At 44.0% G+C, this 15,389-nt stretch overlaps 1 protein-coding gene across 1 annotated transcript in view; it reads left to right on the plus strand.

Moving 5' to 3' along the window:
* LOC134949489 (uncharacterized) overlaps nucleotides 1–15,389 on the plus strand; it is a 228,581-nt gene that overhangs the window by 28,538 nt on the left and 184,654 nt on the right. Inside the window, exons 8-12 of the mRNA XM_063938086.1 lie at nucleotides 475–614; nucleotides 4,674–4,726; nucleotides 6,740–6,829; nucleotides 7,423–7,536; nucleotides 13,576–13,631. Of these exons, the coding sequence (XP_063794156.1) occupies nucleotides 475–614; nucleotides 4,674–4,726; nucleotides 6,740–6,829; nucleotides 7,423–7,536; nucleotides 13,576–13,631 (453 nt within the window). The remainder of the gene's footprint in view (nucleotides 1–474; nucleotides 615–4,673; nucleotides 4,727–6,739; nucleotides 6,830–7,422; nucleotides 7,537–13,575; nucleotides 13,632–15,389) is intronic.

Here is a 15,389-nt window from a genome sequence, read left to right on the forward strand (position 1 = left end):
ATAAAACCATGGTGCACTGCAAGTGGGGCAGATGTAACGTGCAGAGAGAGTTAGATTTGGGCGGGGTGTGTCCAAACTCATGTCTAAAGTGCAGTGTATAAAAAAAATAAAGCTGTCCAGCATGTGTGGGCTACATGTGAAATCAGCCAGTATTTACCCTGCATGCAAAATCATAAATATAGCTGTACCCTTTGCATTGCGGCATGGCCTGTTCCAGGTGTAAAGATACTGACTCAGATGCATCATCGCTTGGAAAGTGATAAAATGGAGAGTGAAAAAGTACCAGCCAATCAGGTCCTAACTACCATGTCACATGCCGTGTTTGAAAAATAGCATTAGCAGCTGATTGGCCGGCACTTTTTCACTCTCCATTTGATCACTTTCCAAGCAATGATGATGCATCTAGCCAACTTGCTCTTTCAACGTTCCAACCATTTTATGCACATAACCTTCTTCTCTCCCTTCCTGCTGTAGGATGATTTCACCTCTTTGCATCTTCTGGCAAAGTCTTCCAGTGCTGCCGACCACCATTACAACCTTAGAATCCTGTATACCGCAAGGCTGGAGATCAGCAATGAGCTGGGAGAGTATACCATACGGGAAATCATCACCGCGTGAGTTTTTCTTTTATGTCTCATCCCTCAGTGATCACAATGCTCCCACTTGTGAAAGTACCGATACCTGCTTCGATCCCTCCATTGCAGCCCGCAGCTGCATCCCCATAGGTTTCTATGGGGGATGCGATGCTGCCCGATGTAGCAATATAAACAGTCCCGATTATTGGCCCTCCTGATTGGAGTAACCCGTTGTAGCGCATGTAGTTCCTGCAGGGAACCCTCCGCTGGAAATGAACCCTGATCGCGCATGCGCAGAAGGCCGGGATGCGCACTCTGCACATTTTGGAGCCCCTGTACCGGCCTGTGCTTGGCGATACATTCACCCGAATATTGCGCCCAGATCGCATTGCAAATGCCATCATTGATAAATGGGCCCCTATGTGTGTTCACTTTTCACGCCACTTTACTGAATGTTTTAGTCCAATAATTTTGCTCATGTGAAAATAAGGCATCTTTTTGCAACCACAGTACCACAAAGAATGCAGTACCCAAAGAATGCCCAAAATATTACCTAATTTAATGGACATTGGGGGTAATTCAGAGTTGATCGCAGCAGCAAATTTGTTAACAGTTGGGCAAAACCATGTGCACTGCAGGGGGGGCAGATATAACATTTGCAGCAGGGCCGGTTCTATAACTTGTGGTGCCCAGGGCGAACGTTTCCTGTGGCGCCCAGGGCGAACGTTTCCTGTTGTGCCCCCCACCCCCCCAGGTAAAACAGAGTTGTGCCCAAAAATAGGGGCATGGCTTCTTCATAGGGAAGGGGCATGGCCACAGTTATCCCCCTGTAGCTGTGCCCCCAGTAGATTTGCCCCCCAGTAGCTGTGCCCCTTGTAGCTGTGCCCCCTGTAGCAATGCCCCCTAGCTGTGCCACCTGTAGCAGTGCCCCTTGTAGCCGTGCCCCCAGATTATTTGCCCCCTGTAGCTGTGCCCCCTGTAGCAGTGCCCCCAGTAGTTGTGACCCCTGTAGTAGCGCCGCTTGCAAACACCAAAAAACAAAACAAAACAATACTTACCAGCCCCGCTCCTGCTGCCGGACCGCTGCTGCGCTGTCCTCCGTCTCTGGCTGCCGCTCCTCTCAATGGGAGAGACGTCATGACGTCTCTCCCATAGCAGCGCTGCACAAACACTAGAGGTCAATTATGACCTCTAGTGTCTATCACTGGAGCTGGCTGCAGGCGGGGAGAACGGGGATCAGGGGTAGCGGCTCTTGCCACGGTGGCGGCGGCGCCATCGGGGCAGCGGCGCCCCGGGCAAAAAGCCTGCTTGTCCGTGGCAAGAGCCGCTACTGATTTGCAGGGAGAGTTAGAATTGGGTGGGTTATATTGTTTATGTGCAGGGTAAATACTGGCTGCTTTATTTTACACTGTAATTTAGATTTCAGTTTGAACACACCCCACCCAAATCTCTCTCTCTCTGCACATGTTATATCTGCCCCCCTGCAATGCACATGGGGGGTCATTCCGACCCGTTCGCACGCTGCTGTTTTTCGCAGCAATGTGAACGGGTCGGTTCTGCGCTTGCGCGGCGGCCGTAATGTACAGGCGCGTTGTTGCCCAGCGACGGCCGTCGCTGGGCAACGACAAGAAGCCCGAAGAAAGCTATCGCTGCCTCGATCGCAAGACGATTGACAGGAGGAAGGCGTTCCGGGGCGTCAATTGACCGTTTTTTTGGGAGTGGTGCGGTGAACGCAGGTGTGTCCAGGCGTTTGGAGGGCGGATGTCTGACGTCAATTCCGGGACCTGCAACGCTGGAATCATCGCACAGGGTAAGTAAATCTTACCCTGGTGTAGTTCTACACAAAACTTTTTTTTGCATAGTAGGGCTGCGCAAGCGTTTGCAGCCATGCTATGCAAAAAAAACCTCCCCCATAGGCGGCATCTAGTTGATCGCACGGGCAGCAAAAAGTTGCTACGTGCGATCAACTCGGAATGACCCCCATGGTTTTGCCCAACTGCTAACAAATTTGCTGCTGCGATCAATTCTGAATTAGGCCCATAGCTCCTTGCTGGCCTCCTGGATCTTGTAGTTCCAACGTACCTAAAAACACAGTCACATTGTCAAATAAAGTTTATTTGAACAGCATAGTTCTGATGCTGAAACCCTTCACTACTTTAATTGAAAACTCTTCAGTCTTTGCTGCAATCTAATGGGACATTTTTCTGTGTTTGTAATTCAATGGTCAATTCTCATATGTTTGTAATCCAATGGAAGGAATTTGTTGTATTGCCAGCACAACTACTTGCTGCTAACAGTCACCACTGAATGACTTTGACCTGAATATGCAGTTACTTTGCATAGTCGATAACCATTCACAAGTGGGCAGAATGTCAACAAGTCTCTGATTGTCTCAGCAGCTAATTGGAGTCTTGATCACTCCTAGTAATAGCCATTCAGAAGTGGGGGCTTGTAGTTATTGTACCTGCTTCATTGAATTTTATGGGTGGTTCTCCCATTGAATTACAAATAAGAACAATTTCCCATTGAATTGCAAACAGAAGAATTTCCCATTGGAATGCAAATACAAACAGAATCATTTCCCATTGTATAATGACAGATCAGGATTTTACTTTATAATAACTTAGTGAAAAATGCTTACATTTTCAAACATGTGTCTGTGGTTTATTTCATTGTTTAAATACTTTTGATGTAGTAGGCAAAGGTTTTAGGGACTATGGTCCATTATACTGATAACACTGAGGTTCAAAATTTGCCTCTCCAGGGGTCCCAGTCTTTTCTTTAACCTTGGTCCAGGGCTGATAATCTTTGGATTCTGCACTTACAGTAGAAGCTCCTCCAACTTCTCAGTAGAGGCAACAGGGCTTAACTGATTGGTCTATGGGGAACCTCATGACCATTTATAGTGAAACCAGTCTGGGCCGCCTAGCACTGGGGGTGGTTGAGAATTTCATTAGTGGTGGGTCTATACTGCCAAATTCTTTATTTATATATTTATGTAGGGGCAAATTTATCAAAAGTGGAAAAAGTCCTACCATGGTGAACACATTTTTCCCCCCAGTGATAGAGCTTATTTTTGCTTTGATCTATATCAGGGGTGGGGAACCTTTTTTCTACCAAGGGCCATTTGGATATTTATAAAATCCTTCGGGGGCCATACAAAAATTATCAACTTAAAAATGAGCCTGCCCCCAGTAGATATGCCCCCAGTAGTTATGCCCCAGTAGATATGCCCCCAGTCAGTAGTTATGCCCCCAGTAGATATACCCCCAGTCAGCTGTTATGCCCCAGTAGATATGCCTCCAGTTAGTATGCGCCCAGTCACTTGTTATGCCCCATTTAGATATTGCCTTTCACTTGTTATGCCCCATTAGATATGCCCACTAGTAGCGACGCTTACACACACACAATAAAAGAAAAAAACACAATACTCACCAGCCCCGCTCCTGCTTTCGGACCGTTGCCCTCCGCCTGGCCGCTTGCTCCTCAGAACTATGGGAGAGAAGTCATGACATCTCTCCCATAACACCGCACAGCCGCACACGCACACTGCCAGAGCTGGAAGCCAGAGCTCAGGAGTGAGCTCCTGCCTCCGGCTGCTACTCAGGGTAAGAAGCCAGGCGCCCACTAGTAACAAAATCTCAGCGGGCGCCCAGGTAGGGCCTGAGGTTCCCCACCCCTGATCTATATGGTAACCATCAATACCCCATTACTGATACCTTACCACAATTTAGAATAATAAGCACAACACAGGCACCCATCTGATTAAATGGATCATAGTCCTAATTTTATGGTCTAGGGGTAATATGTAATATGACTTATGATATCTACTGATATACATTTGTTAGGTATAGAAACTTAAAAAATATAGTAAGTCACAACTTTTCAGTTCCAATATGCATGCATGAAGCGGCAGTGTGGCCACATATGCTCAGACTGGCCCAGATTCTCCATTATTATTATACCCCAATCCCACCACAGAGCAGAAAGAATTCATGTCATCATCCCATCTACAATATTTAGAGATTACAAATTTACTTGATTTTCACAAAATTTCACTGCAACTTTTGCCCATCCCTACTCATTGTTTCCTGCCAGGCCGGCTGATACCACCCTGCTAGAGCTGAAGTATATCAACAAAACCAGTTCAGGTACGGTATTGTAGTAACACATGGGTGGGACACACAGAATATTTCCAGCCTTTAAACACACTGTAGTTCTGTGATTGAGAAAGGTGCCATTTAGTATCCCGTGTAACAAAACACTTAGTGGCTTGTTTACAAAGGATTTAGAAAAAGTAGAGATTCTGTTTTGTTTTATTTTGTTGTTGTTTGCACCTAAATTTACTTTCCACGTTTCACCTATTCCAGAAGTGTCAATGTGGAATTGTTGATACCTACAATGCTGTAAAATCTCTCAGCAGGGACAAGCAGTTTATACTGCATGGAGGTTGGAATGCTCAGTGGCGTTAGTCTTTTTAAAACTGGCGTTAGTCTTTTAAAAACTGATTATTATTGTTAGGATCTGCCAACCTGTCGCTGCTCCTGTACAGAGCCATGATAATGTTATGATGAGGGAGACTCTACTTAATCCAGAATGTATTATTTATTAACACTTTTACGTATATGGCACCCCCATATTCAGTTGCACTTTACAATTGATAACAAAACAGCAATAGAACAGTAATTAAACAAGACTGGGTAAGAACAGACAAAGCAGTAAGAGGCCCCTGCTCACAAGCTGCAATCTATAGTATTATAATTATGGGGTATGTTAATAGGGTTCTGGAGATGCAGTTGGACAGATGATAATTGGGCTCTGGCTGATTGGTCTGAGAACATATCATTACATATGCCATTCTGTTGTCTGCAGAAGACCTATAATTTGTTTCATTTGCGCAGCTCTCAGTGGTGTCTGGTCAGCCCTCCATGCATTCAACATCTAGGGTTAAGGTAGTCTGGAGTGCTTTGTAGCTTATTATACACCAGCTTCAACTACATTTTTGGGGAAGCTGCAGCACATTGGCCAGTTAATCACCTAGCCCCAGAATATGTTGGAATTCCATTAATGCATACTTTATGAAAGTTTTATTTTTAGCAACCACTAAATATCATAAATCCTTTTTAAGTTAAAAATTGTTGACTTAGAAAGATTTGGTGATCGTAGTGAAGGTCCTGCTCATTTTATATTTCTCATTTGATAACTCCATATACCAATGTTAGACAAATTTGGAACCTCCTCCCCTTTCTCACTATCCTGAGATACCAAGTAGGGGTGTTTAATATCCTCCATTCTTGGTATGAGGGAAATCTGTTGTTATCTTGACTCGGTCCTGGACTGGAAGCTTCATGCTCATCCTTGAAAAGCCTGTCCAAATTTAAACATTTTGGGCTTATATTTGTCCCTAACTTGTCATGATATATTGATGATATTACTATATATTGCTTTTTTCTTTATTATCTCCTCTAAGGCATGGATCCCCATTACTTTGTACTTATTATTATTCACTAATTTGGCCATCATGGACATCTGAATAGGTACTTTAATCTATGGAAAGATTCTGAAGATCGTTTGGTGGTAGAGGATTCTTCCTATCATGTGTACAAAAATAAAAGTGCTATCCACAGCTTCTAAATTATAAAATGTTAAAAATGTATTTATATTCACATAAGAAATACATAAAATGTTTCTACCCAATTGGACATCATATATATGCTTGGCTTAATTCAAATTAATACTTCAGAATACTCTATGACCACAGATAGATTAATAGTATCCATATAGAAATATTTATTTTGTTACTAAGAATATAATAGGTCATATAGCGAAATAGCGAAATCTTCAATTTGCAGATCACAATACGAGAGAGGCCTTTGAAACAATGTATCTTTGAGGCTAATTCATTACCATCCACGCGTGATAATAACGGCCCAATCCGCAATGCGATAACTGATCACATCACATGGCTGTATCAATTATCGCATGCAAGGACAGAGCTTGAGAGAAGCAATACCACTCCGCAGCCAAATCGGGGTATTTTTCACAAAATTTTTAAGGCAACTTAAGCATCTCATATGACCAGTGTGTTTCTTATTGAAGAAGTGGGATTTTTTTTTGTTTTGTTTTATTAAACATTTTTAAATGTTTAATCATATATTTACTAGGTCGGCTTAGAGTCTTAAAATTCAAGACGGAGGAGGATTTGTTTCTTCTGGGAGTAGAAAATGAGTCAGGAAAAACATTATATCTGGCATGTGAGTACATGTTTTGACTTTAAGTGGAACAGGACCCAAAATTGACAAATATCATGTAAGAAGCTTCTATATTTAATTATTGATATATATTTTTTTTAATCTTTTGCTGAACAATTAAAATATATGTGTTATTGTAAACATAACCATTTGTAAATATGTAGTTTGACAGGGGTAAATGAACAGTGACCCTTTAAAAGCATATTCCACTACTGGTAAAATTCAAAAATGTTCTTGTTGGCATCAAGTTGTGGGTGACGCTCTTGGTGCCTGCAGGGGTGTGAAAGTTTACATTTGCTGGTGGAAGGCGCAGAATGGGGATCAGGTGTTCCAAATCAATTAAAGCAGCTTCCTGGCCAATCACAATGTAACTGGTTTGTTTGGTTAGCTACTGATGAGAGTATCTGCACATTTTATATTTTGCTTTTTTAAATCCTGATGACAACGACAAGGGTCAGCTTTGAAAAGCCACCACTTAGTAAATGTAGATCATGGACTTAAATCAGACTCTGATAGAATGGGAGTATATTTTAATTTGGAATAAGTACACTTCAAATCTAATTATGATATTATAATACTTCCTTTCTGCCTTGCAGCTAAAAAGCCAACAGCAAGTCAGGCCGTAATTGAAACATTTAAGAAACAGGCCGAGTGTTTTGAAACAAAATATAATTACCTCATACCGGGTAGCATCAAGAAAGATGATGATGGTAAGTGAATTTGCATTGTTCAGGGGGGGGGGGGGGAATGATAGAAAAAGAGAAATTATCAGCTGCTGAGAATGAATTGGCAGAAATTCCCAACATTTATATAAACTGCAGTGATATGCTTTTTTTTCCATTACTTATCTTACTTATGATTGTGTCGTTAAGTCCCAACACTTATAGGCCCTACACACTAGCCGACATCAGCCAAAGATATGAACGATCTCGTTCATAAATGAACGAGAACTCGTTCATATCTTTCAGTGTGGAGGCTCCAGCGATGAACAATGCGCGGCCACACGCTCATTCACCGCTGGTCCCCCGTCGGCTGTGCATGCAGGCCAATATGGACGATCTCGTCCATATTTGCCTGCACTTCAATGGAGCCGCATGACGGGGGGAGCCGCGTGACGGGGGGAGTGAAGAAACTTCACTCCCCCCGTCACTGCCCCCCCCGCCGCCGGGTCGCCAGTCGGCCGTATCCGCCGTCAGGCAGCTCGGCGGCGGATCGGCCAATGTGTAGGGCCCTTTTGGCCCAGATTTATCAAAGCGTGGAGAGAAAGTAACAGCCAATCAGCTCTTAGCTGTAATTTTTAAAGACCGCATGTAACATGTCAGGAGCTGATCGATGGGTACTTTTTCTCTCTTAACTTTATCTCTCTCCAATCTTTGTTATTATTATTTATTTAGTTATTACCAGTTATTTATAAAGCGCACACATATTCCGCAGCGCTTTACAGAGAATTGGCCATTCACATCAGTCCCTGCCCCAGTGGAGCTTACAATCTATATTCCCTATCACATGTACACACAGACACATTCATGCTAGGGTTAATTTTGTTGGGAGCCAATTAACCTACCAGTATATTTTTGGATTGTGGGAGGAAACCGGAGCACCCGGAGGAAACCCACGCAAGTACGGGGAGAATATACAAACTCCACACAGTTAGGTCCATGGTGGGAATTGAACCCATGACCACAGTGCTGTGAGGCAGTAATGCTAACCATTACACCATCCATACTGGATCTGAGCCTTAGGCAGGGGGCAAGAAATTAAACTTTACTCTGCAGTTTGCTGTGTTGGTGAGGTTCTCTATTGATGGTTGTAATTGTGAAATAACTCATAGTATTTCCATAAATACCACTAATTGGTGGAGACCATAATATAGCTAAGATATTAGCTGGTGGCTAAAATGAATACTGCACTCATTAGCCAAGTAATGATGGGAATTACTTCTAATGCTGGTACTGCATAAACAAAAAGTAATAATCAACTTGATAAGTTTCAGTACTCCGGAACCGGCCAAGTAATACTGGGTAGAATTGAACTCCGCAATCACTGACTTCCCACATCTCATCATTCTTTAGTGCACCTGTATTTTGAAACCCTGAAACACACAGTAGTTCCGTAGTCAGAGTAAGTCCAAGCAATGCTTTCATCCTAGTGGCAAAATTAGGGGCTTCATGGGCACAACAACAAAATTATTACAAAGAGTAGACCATATATCATCAAGGAACTTGCCAGCAACCACAATCCAATTATGGGAGAACAAAATGTTTTCATGGTCAAGACTAACTAGTCATTTCTTCTGCAAGTACAAAACCACAGTTTCTGCATTAATACGTATACAAAACCAGCCTAAGGTTCAGCTACTACGCTTGTAGAGGGTAATTCAGAGTTGATCGCAGTAGCAAATTTGATATCAGTTGGGCAAAACCATGTGCACTGCAGGAGGGGGGGGGGGGGGGGGGGGGAGGCAGATATAACATGTGCAGAGAGAATTAGATTTGGGTGGGTTATTTTGTTTCTGTGCAGGGTAAATACTGGCTGCTTTATTTTTACACTGCAATTTAGATTTCAGTTTGAACACACCCGACCCAAATCTAACTCTCTCTGCACATGTTACATCTGCCCCACCTGCAGTGCACATGGTTTTGCCCAACTGCTAACAAATTTGTTGCTGCGATCAACTCTGAATTAGGCCCGTAATACCTAGAGATGCTCAGTATTGTTTCCCAGTGGGTTTCTCCACTTGGTTCTAGAAATTGGAAATTTGTGATAAATTCTTGAATTATACGTAGATTAAAAAACAAGCTAAATTTAAAGGTAAAGAGGTCTTAAATGCTCAACCTGATTCTGAAAATTTTCTGCTGAAATTGTTCCATTGTACAGTACATTTAATGTTTTACTGTGCGAACAGAGAAAATACAAAATACATTTGAATTTCTAACTCAAACTCTGATTGTGCGCTTCAAATTCAAGTTAACCACTTAACATTTATTTGATAAACCTCTTAATGGAAAAGTGGCTTTAGTGACTTTGGGGAAGATTTCTCTCAAGTTTGCAAAGAGATGAAGAAGAGAAAAATAAAGTACCAACCAATCAGATCCTGCCATTTTGTAAACACAGCTTGTAACATGGCAGTTAGGAGCTGATTGGTTGGTACTTTATCTCACGCCACTTTATTTCTCTCCAAGCTTTGATACATCTCCTCCTTATACAGTGAAGGTATGTCAGGAGTAGATGTGGGTGGCTGTTGGCCTCATGACAGGAATATCCTGCTAGTAAGGTTACAATATGTCACATGCCTCTGCAGGTTTGTTTTCATTTGGGATTGTGATGCAACCTGCTTCATTATATTGTGATGTTCTCTTGGATGTTACACAATGCTTTACATGACCTTTTGTTCTAACTACAGTAGTTTCACCATCCAGCCATCACGTTTACTCTTCTTATCTAACTCCTGCTTAAAGTCCTTCCTCAATCTACACCCCTCCCTTCTCCCAATCTCTCCTCGTTTTGCCATATTCTGGTCAGGATAACAATTTTCAGTGGTCAAAGAAAGCCATTAACCCAAAATCAGCATATCCCATCTGGCAGGGTGGCGTACGGCCATGATATTGCTGTTGATGGATTAGGAGGAATGTAATAAAGTGAGAATCGTTGTGTTAATGTGTGACTTTGGCCTTCAGGTTGCAGGATGTAACAGCTCATGACTTGGAAGATGTGGGGTGGGGTGGGGTGGGTTGTGAAGCCACACATCGTTGGCAGTATGGCGTATTTCCAGTATGTTTTTTGCAAATGAAAAAAAAAATGCCTAGTGTCCTGTCCCCCAATACCCCCCCCCCCCCCCCACCACCACCACCACCTTACTTCTGCCTAGGATGGTTTTGATATAATCAGGGGGACAATGAGCATGAGGTCTACCTGATTTTCCATTACCATCACTAGGGATTACCAACCAGAGCTGCTGACTATATAATCAGGGGGAAGGGGGCGAGAGTCATGTGTTTTGGGGATTCCCATTATCCCGTTGGAAGTGGGGCCACAAAATCAAATGCTGGTTACCCCCTTATGAACAACCAGCCCCATGCTGATAACGCTAGGAATATTCCCCACACCCCTGGCTGGTGAGAGTGGGGTTAATAATTTGTTGTAAAAAAAATAGAACTATTATTCTATAGTTTACTGACACACTACAAGGCCCAGCTAGCCTTGTGTTATGCCACAAGTTCAATCATGCCTTGGCAGACAGGGCCCCTGGCACCTTTAGTTCCCCTGTAAGAACATTATTAATATAAAGACAGGATGCACAAACCATGACGTTAGTAAAAATTCAGAAGGAGATTCCACTGAAGCATAGTGGCCCATAAAAGAGATTCCAAATATATCCCCCTACCTTTTTTTTTTTTTTAATGCACCAGGGATATCTTTACCATCCGTGCAAACCCCTGTGCCAGGGTCTTGTTCAAGAACAATCCTTGCAACAGATGTGCTGCAATGGCCCCGAGGGCTAATACAGCAGCAGCGTTGGTAGATGTTTCCAAATTCTAATCCCACCTAATCCTATCTGCTGCATCCTATTCTCTTATCCAATCTCCATCAATCAAGCGTGACTGTATCAGCTCTATTACTTGACTTGACAGAGTCCGACTTCTCATTGGCACCAGAAATAAAGTGCCTAGATATAAGGCTAGCTGATATATTACTGTCATCCTCACTTGTAGCACTAGCAGGCAAGGCAATCACAGCACTAATATCATCATCATCATCATCATCATCATTATCATCTCACCAGGCTGATGTATTGGAGGTGCATTTTATGGTATGCTGAGGGGAGACTGTCAGCATTCAGGATAATGACATCATCATACCGCAACATCTTCATCCATCTTTATTCAAATGTAGGAATACTTTGTCTGTACTGTCAGCCTCTGCTTCCACCTTTGCCACCAGATTCTTCAGAACCAGTCTTGCATTAGCTCCTTAGGCCTGAGTTGGACACAGCAGCAGCGATATTGGACGCAGTGAAGTGATTTATTTTTTTATCTGCACATACGTCTGTAGTGCACGGTGAATGAATTCTGATTATGTATGTGGAGTCACAGTTCAGAAGTAGAAATGTCAGGGGAGTTCAGGGAAAGGGGCTTGGAGGAAACAGTGGGTAACTACAGTAGAAAGACGTACAAAGATGTCGCGTCGTGTCGGAGTGTCACCAGGGCAGCCATCAAGGGGGGACTGTGGGGACTGATGTCCCGGGCCCTTACAGAGAGGGGGGCCCACCCCTGGCTTCTACCGCCAATACCTGTAGCGCTGCACCAGTCTGTGAATCAACCTCAGTCTAATGCGCAAGTAGGACTTCTTACAACAAGCCTTATTTGCAGATCAGCTCTCTGTAAATCGTTCCTGTAGGCCCGCAACGCTCCACCTATATGTAACGTCACAATGTATGACATCAAATTAGGGTGGAGCAGTGCGGCAGAATCTTTTTTTGTGGGAGGGAGGGGCCCTGTCTATTTTTGTAGTCCCGGGCCCCATAATTTCTGATGGCAGCCCTGAGTGTCACTGGTATGGCAAGGAAAGTGATTACATCCAAAGATGCTGAACATAGGAGGCCATACTCTGAGGAAGAAGCTGCATCTGCCATAGGGCTGGTGGAAGTTTTGACGCACCAAGCGGGATTTCAACATCTGTGGTCGCTGACAGTGAGTGTCTCACTCCTTGCACATTCAGGCCCATGGATCTCCACCAAGGAAGGACTTTGTAGCAGCATTAGCATAACGCCGCAACAGCTGCATCTGTCTCAGCCCCTTAATGTGCACTTTCTGCTACTATGGGGGTCATTCCGAGTTGATCGCTCGCTAGCAACTTTTTGCACGCTGCGATCAGGTTAAAACTGAGCAAAACTGCGCATGCGTATGCGCGGGCGCGTCGTATGGGTACAAAGAGGATCAGTGCTGGGCGATGAATTTAATGAAGAATCCATTCGCACAGCCGACCTCAAGGTGATTGACAGGAAGAAGGCGTTTATGGGTGTCAACTGACCGTTTTCTGGGAGTGTTTGGAAAAACGCAGGCATATCCAAACATTTGCAGGGCGGGTGTCTGACATCAATTCCAGGACCAAAAAATCTGAAGTGATCGCAGCGGCTGAGTAAGTTCAGAGCTACTCAGAAACTGCAACCAAATTTTTTGTGCCGTCGGCTGCAAAAGCGTTCACACACTTGCAAAGCGAAAATACACTCCCCCATAGGTGGCGACTATCTAATCGCAGCACAGCAAAAAGTTGCTAGTGAGCGATCAACTCGGAATGACCCCCTATGTCATTGACTTGTTTAGCTAGCAAATAAAATTCTTGATTTTCAAACAATTACTGCTGTTGTTGGTGCCTCTGAATTTGTTCCAGTTGCAACAGGGAGACAACATGGGGGCATTCCGTGCTTATTATCTTCAGTCTTGCTCTTTAATCTTTTACCAACACCAGTATCTGCTTGTTCAAGGGAACTTGCGCTGATTGTAGCATGTCTATATTTCTGCTCACTACTCTCACCGTGTCACTAGACAGCAGTTTAGTCAGTCATTTATCTTATTAGCCATATTTTGAGTCTGCATAGTTAAACCATTTCGCTTTCAAACGTGATCTGTGCAAAATCTGACCACAGTGTTGCTAATCTCTATCTCTTTTTCTCTGCAAAACTACAATACATTATTTGAAATAAGATGCACCAAGTATATGCCATTTACTCTTGCATTTCTATATTGCAGCAGCTGGCGCTTGTGCTGATAAGCTGGAGCAGAGGGTCCCCATTAAGTTCCGAGAAGTAAGTTTTTATTAGTGGTCGATGTTTAGCTTTACAGAAAGATGGAAGTTACCCTGATGGTACTCATTGTTTGTTAAGAAATATGTTGAAATAAAAAGTCACATTAGATAGTTACAGCATGTTGGCTGAATCCGTTACATGCCAGAGGTTAGTGTTTAGGTGCACATAGGGGCCTTATTACATAGAAGAGCACTGATTAGCTTTAGCACCAGACAACATTAAAGGCTTCCAAGAAAACATAAAATACCTTTCCCCTATTTCACTTTTTTGACATCTGTAACCAGTAGGCTGCAATGGGGGTGATTCATAGTAGTACGTAAATCCAATGATGTTAGAAGATCAGCTCATGCACAGGTCTTCTACTGTAAGATCTCATGCAGTTCCCCAAACTGGGTCATGTTGTTGGAAGACACAAATTTCCTGGCCTCGGCTACACAGGTAAGACGGCCATTCTGAGCAGCCTTTGGCTTTCTCTGATAGACAATACTGTAACCCTCAGGACTGATGGCCGCGATTGTGCGTCTTCGGACACAGCTCCTACATCTGCGATGCTGTCAGGAGTCGTTTTTTCATCTCAGAAGCCTTCTGCTGCATTAGCATATTAAGGCATCGCTGCTAATCCCTCCTGACGGAGTGTGGCCTGGAAGGAACTAGTGTACAGTTCTAAGATCCACAGACACAGAAGCCATGCTAAAAGCGTCCAACTATGTATCACGCCCAATGTTGCTTCCCATTCTGACTCCAGTGACTGAATGCAGAAACCTCACAGTCCACCTGCTTCCCGTAGGACACAGAACTGCCTCACACTAGTGAGGTTTATCAAATGGATTATGTGGTAAAACCTCAGAAAACGTCCTTCTTCTAAGCTTTTACGGCCTTACTTTCGTATCGCTATATTTATTATTAGGGTCCGCAACAGATTTCTCAGATATTTACTGCTGTCCCACAGCACAGCAGTCCTCATAGCTTTGTATGGGGCTGGGCAGTGTCCATGTGTATATATGCTTTCTCTAACGTCCTAGAGGATGCTGGGGACTCCGTAAGGACCATGGGGATAGACGGGCTCTGCAGGAGACATGGGCACTTTAAGAAAGACTTTAGATCTGGGTGTGTACTGGCTCCTCCCACTATGCCCCTCCTCCAGACCTCAGTTTACTACTGTGTCCAGAGGAGACTGGGTGCATTACAGGGAGCTCTCCTGAGTTTCCTGATAAGAAAGTATATTTGTTAGGTTTTTTATTTTCAGGGAGCTCTGCTGGCAACAGACACTCTGCATCGAGGGACTGAAGGGAGAGAAGCAGACCTACTTCTTAAGAGTTTAAGGGCTCTGCTTCTTAGGCTACTGGACACCATTAGCTCCAGAGGGATTGGTACGCAGGTCTCACCCTCGCCATCCGTCCCAGAGCCGCGCCGCCGTCCTCCTCGCAGAGCCGGAAGATAGAAGCCGGGTGAGTATGAGAAGAAAGAAGACTTCAAAGGCGGCAGAAGACTTCAGATCTTCACTGAGGTAACGCACAGCAGTAAAGCTGTGCGCCATTGCTCCCACACACCTCACACACGGCAGTCACTGTAAGGGTGCAGGGCGCAGGGGGGGGGGGGGGCGCCCTGGGCAGCAATATATCCTCATTTCTGGCAAAAAGACATATATACAGCTAGGCACTGTATATATAAAGAGCCCCCGCCAGTTTTTCAATATTTAAGCGGGACCGAAGCCCGCCGCTGAGGGGGCGGGGCTTGTTCCTCAGCACTCACCAGCGC

The sequence above is a fragment of the Pseudophryne corroboree genome, chromosome 8 (genome assembly GCF_028390025.1).
Source record: "Pseudophryne corroboree isolate aPseCor3 chromosome 8, aPseCor3.hap2, whole genome shotgun sequence".
Taxonomy (NCBI): domain Eukaryota; kingdom Metazoa; phylum Chordata; class Amphibia; order Anura; family Myobatrachidae; genus Pseudophryne; species Pseudophryne corroboree.